A 4,537-nucleotide genomic window follows, 5' to 3' on the forward strand; every position below is an offset into this window, starting at 1 on the left:
ACACACACACAGTCACACACACACACACACACACACACACACACGCACGCACGCATGCACGCACGCACGCACGCACGCACACAAACACACACACACACACACACACACACACACACACACACACACCACACACACACACACACACACACACACACACACAGGGCTGTGCAGAAGCAGCACAAAAGCCAGACGTGTTTGAGTACATTATTCAGTGTTTTGTTTTCACTTGATCCTCTATCTTTTTTTTTTTTATCTCCAGGTGAGCGTGAGAGGGAGGAGCCGGTGATGTCACAAGGTCAGGGGCACCGTGGGGCTGACCTCTGCGATAACCTGCCTGACCCGGAAGCTGGCACTGCCCAGAACACAAACCTCAACGAGCAACAGAACCTTTCACAACATGAGGAGAGAGGAGGACACGAGCAGCTCATCCACAAACCCTCTCGCAAAAACAACAACGGGGCGGACGAGGAGGAGAGGAAGGTGGACGAGGAGGAAGAGAATGATGAGGTGATGAAGGAGGAGGACGAGGAGGAAGAATCAGAGACAACAAGCAGTTTGATTCGCTGTCAGTCACCAGACACCCCCATGACGGACTCCTCCTATTCGGAAACTGGTAGGAAACAGACATGCACGCGCGCACACACACACACACACACACACACACACACACACACACACACACACACACACACACACATCATTCTTTTAAAATTTTACACGATTAAATGTCTCTATATTTCACCGTCCTCTACCTTAGAAAATATTTCCAAAGATAGGAGAGAAAGTCTCTGGGAAATTCTGCCGCTTTCTCTGCGCGTAACGCTCCCATTCCCCACGAATAAACATACAACAAAAATACAACAAAAATACAACTTGAATGCCACAAAAACCAGTTTAAATGTCATTTTGTGTCCCTGACCAGTCAGAACAGCAGACAGTTATCTGCATCAGATGTGTACAAAGTTTATTCAAATCCCAGAAATACAAACAACCTGGTTTTTCCTTAGTGTCAGCAAGTGTACGTGCCACAAAAGACTAAATCAGAGGAGAGATGCCTTCTAAATTTGTGCTAAATGATGTAAATTTATTTTTCATCATCATTAATAAGTCACGGCACAAACCACAAGTTGGCTTTTGTGCTTGGGGCAGTTGGCTTGGTCCAGGGGCACTTTTACATTTGCATCTGACCTTCTTCTTGCATCTTAAATTGTCCACATGCACAATGTAAGATCAAATCTGTGTGTACGCACCATTCACCATGCAGGAGGCCCAAGCTTGCTGCTAGCTTCTAACTCTCAATCACTGTTTGTCAAACAGAACCAGCATAATAGCGCACATGTACACACACTCCCACACAGGCACACACTCTCTCTTTCTCTCTCTCTCTCTCTCTCTCTCTCTCTCTCTCTCTCTCTCTCTCTCTCTCTCACACACACACACACACACACACACACACACACACACACACACACACACACACACACACACACACACACACACACACACACACACACACACACTCATTGTCCTTTGTCCCATGTCCCACTTTTTTTGCAATAGCATTTGAGTTGGTAAGCCTTCCGTTGTGTTTTTTGAGGGCTCTGATGTCAGGGAATCGACACTATTTGAGCTATTCTGAAAAGACCAGTTTAGCAGCATATGGGCGTAGTTATGTCTGTCTGCTCAATCTGCTCGTGCCCTGAGGCCTGATGCTAAACGTGTCCTCCCAAACAAGAGAGACACACACAGATAGATGTGCTGTGATGGCCGTGATGACAAATCTATAGTAGTAGTATAGTAGTAGTACTGCATGAAATAGGCCACGCCCATCACGGGGAAAAGCTCTCCATTCACTCCCACACACCAGCGTCATTTTCCTTGAATTAAACATAGCTAAAAGCTGTTGTGTGGTGGGCTGCGCAGACAACAAATCGCCATTTAACGTTTTTTTGTACGCCCGAGCATAACAAGGAAGCCATTGAGCCAAAGCCATTTCAATCAGGAGAGACTAGAGACCAAAGAATGAATAAAGTGATATTTATTACAATAAAGTGAATGATGCATTACAGAAAGAATGATGAGAATAAAGTATTGTTATTAGTCTTTGGCGGTTAGACACCGCAGGGAGATCTTGAGAGAGCTGCACCAGCCCAGATCAGCATCCAGATATATCCCCCTGCAGTGTCTAGATACTGGTGGTGCTGGTGATCTCCTTCTGAGACTCATGATGAGACTCTTCCGACTGAAGAATCGGATAGGTCTGCGATGACCGGGAGGAGAAGGGGAGGAGGAGGGTGCGAGCCTGACAGCAGCGATGTTTGAGAGGCTGAATGAGACAGAAACAAGCATATTTAAGGAACCCGTCTCCAAGCAATTGGCTTACGACTGGGTTGAGGAGCAATGTGATAGGCTTACACTGGAGGTGTGTAGGGTGAGAGGTGATGAGAGCAGTGATGTGACACTATGCAATTGGTTAACAGAGACTGGGCGGCAACCAGCTGATTGTTCATTGAAACCCGGAAATTGACAGCTTATTATGATCTTGTGAGTAGATTGAAGAGTGGAGATATAAAGTGAATTAAGGAAGTGTAAATGGATATTATAGTCTTCCTGGCTTGAACTTACGTTAAGAACTACATTTGGCGAGAAGAAAAATGTGGATCTAACTGTCAAGGAAGTAAGTTGGAGTGTTCATCTTCCGTATATATGATCTTTGTGTGCAACACACGACCATGCACGTGACATAGGAGAACACCAGGATTGGGAAGGGGGGGGGGGGGGTTAGTTTTTGTTTCCCCTCGTTTTGGGGCGTGGTTTCTGAATGATGACGCACTCCGCAGTGTCTCTATAGTAATACTGTAATTATTTCTGATAGTGGAACTTCAGTGTCAGAGCTGGTAGACTTCTCCTTACTCTCCTTAGTCATTTTTATGAATGAGCTCATTGAGCTGCCCTTTGCCCGCAGACTTTGTGGGTAAGAAGTATGACTGAAAGGCTCAGTCCACAAGTCTGGAGGGTGGACATTTGGATGTAGCATTATACAGGAGGCGAGGCAGAATAACAGCACAATGATCACGGCTTGACCAGGCTGTATAAAAGAGGCTCTGTTTGCTCCCTCATCTCTGTCTTTATGTCTCCCTCTGTAGGCAGTCTTTTGGAGACTCCATACCCCCTCAGCCCTGGGACCAGTCCAGAGCCTACATCCCCCATCATTCCAGTGGTCAGCCCTCAAACTGCATATCCCATCATCAGTCCAGTGGAACTGAGCCAGTGCGATGCTGAGGTGGACTCTCGTAACTCCAACACTGGATCTATCGCCTCCACCTGCACCACGGGGCCCATTACCTGCACTCCGGGACCCGCCTGCACCACAGGGCCTATGGATTCTGTGACATTAACTATAACCTTAGCCGCCGACGCATCTACATTGATCATAGAAACCACAGTAACAGAAACCATCGACTCCACTACAGAACCTCTTACCTCATCTACAGAGCCCATCTTCACCCATGGGCCCGCGTGCACCATAGGTTACGCAGAGCCCTTCACCTCAGCCGCAGAGCCTAGTACATCTACAGCAGCTGCCTGCGCCACGAGGCTCACCACTTCCACTGCAGGACCTGTGAGCTCCACAACAGAGCCCATTACCTCCACTGCAGTGCCCACTTCTGTCTTGGCTCCCACCTGCGCCACAGGGCCCATCCCCAGCCCCGCTCTGCTGGCATCTCTGGAGCAGTTGGCACAAAGAGGTGATGAGGCTCACCTTCCACAATACCTTCACCAGGTAAACCTCACTATGACTCTCTGTTCCTAACAGGCACCCTCTCCTCCCTCTCTCTCTGTAACATGCCTTTTACTCTCTTTCAACCTGTTCTTCTGTCAAACCCTTTCTCTCACACCCATCATTCAGTCACTGTTCTCCACTCCAGCTCGTAATATGAAAATGGCACTTTGTAGCCTGAGGCATGGGTGTCTTCAGCAGGAATAGCACACACCCAGCGAGGCGCAGGCTTTTGTTCAATCACTTTGAACGACATGACAGGGCTTGTATGTAAAGGGGCGTGTGTGAATTTTCTGTCACTCGATGATTGGTTAACGCCTTTACGAGCCGCTCCACCTGAACCTCGCTTACCTCCAGGCAAACGGCTGTGTGTGTGTGTGTGTGTGTGTGTGTGTGTGTGTGACAAAGATAGTTAGCATACTTTTCGTTTGGGCTAATCAGCCCCCCCATCCCCCCCATAATGTTTTATAGTAGTGGGTAAAAATAACTGTTATGGTGCTGACACTGCACTGCCATCAAATCAAATCTCTCCTGTGTCTCTAATCAGTATGATTTTAAGTCATTAATGAGAGAATGATTATTTTCCAACCGAAGCTCATGTGTTTTGTTTGGAAAATGAGTTTGTGAGTCATGATGGAGCCACTCCACAGTAGAGGAGCATAGAGCACCCAGAGAGAGGTCAGAGGTCAGTCAGTTGTCACCGCCTCTCACTTCATTAGAAATGCCAGCGCCTCATTGGCCGCCCCCCCCCCCACC

The 4,537-nt window shown here is 47.7% G+C and overlaps 1 protein-coding gene across 1 annotated transcript in view; it reads left to right on the plus strand.

Annotated features, from left to right (window-relative positions):
• Window positions 1-285: 285 nt before the first annotated feature.
• The window catches only part of cnsta (consortin, connexin sorting protein a), a gene marked incomplete at its 5' end in the record, with an annotated part of 18,765 nt that continues 14,513 nt past the window's right edge, over window positions 286-4,537 (plus strand). Inside the window, 2 exons of the mRNA XM_083650620.1 lie at window positions 286-613; window positions 3,147-3,784. Of these exons, the coding sequence (XP_083506746.1) occupies window positions 286-613; window positions 3,147-3,784 (966 nt within the window). The remainder of the gene's footprint in view (window positions 614-3,146; window positions 3,785-4,537) is intronic.

Source organism: Poromitra crassiceps (genome assembly GCF_964638095.1).
Source record: "Poromitra crassiceps genome assembly, chromosome: 14".
NCBI lineage: Eukaryota > Metazoa > Chordata > Actinopteri > Beryciformes > Melamphaidae > Poromitra > Poromitra crassiceps.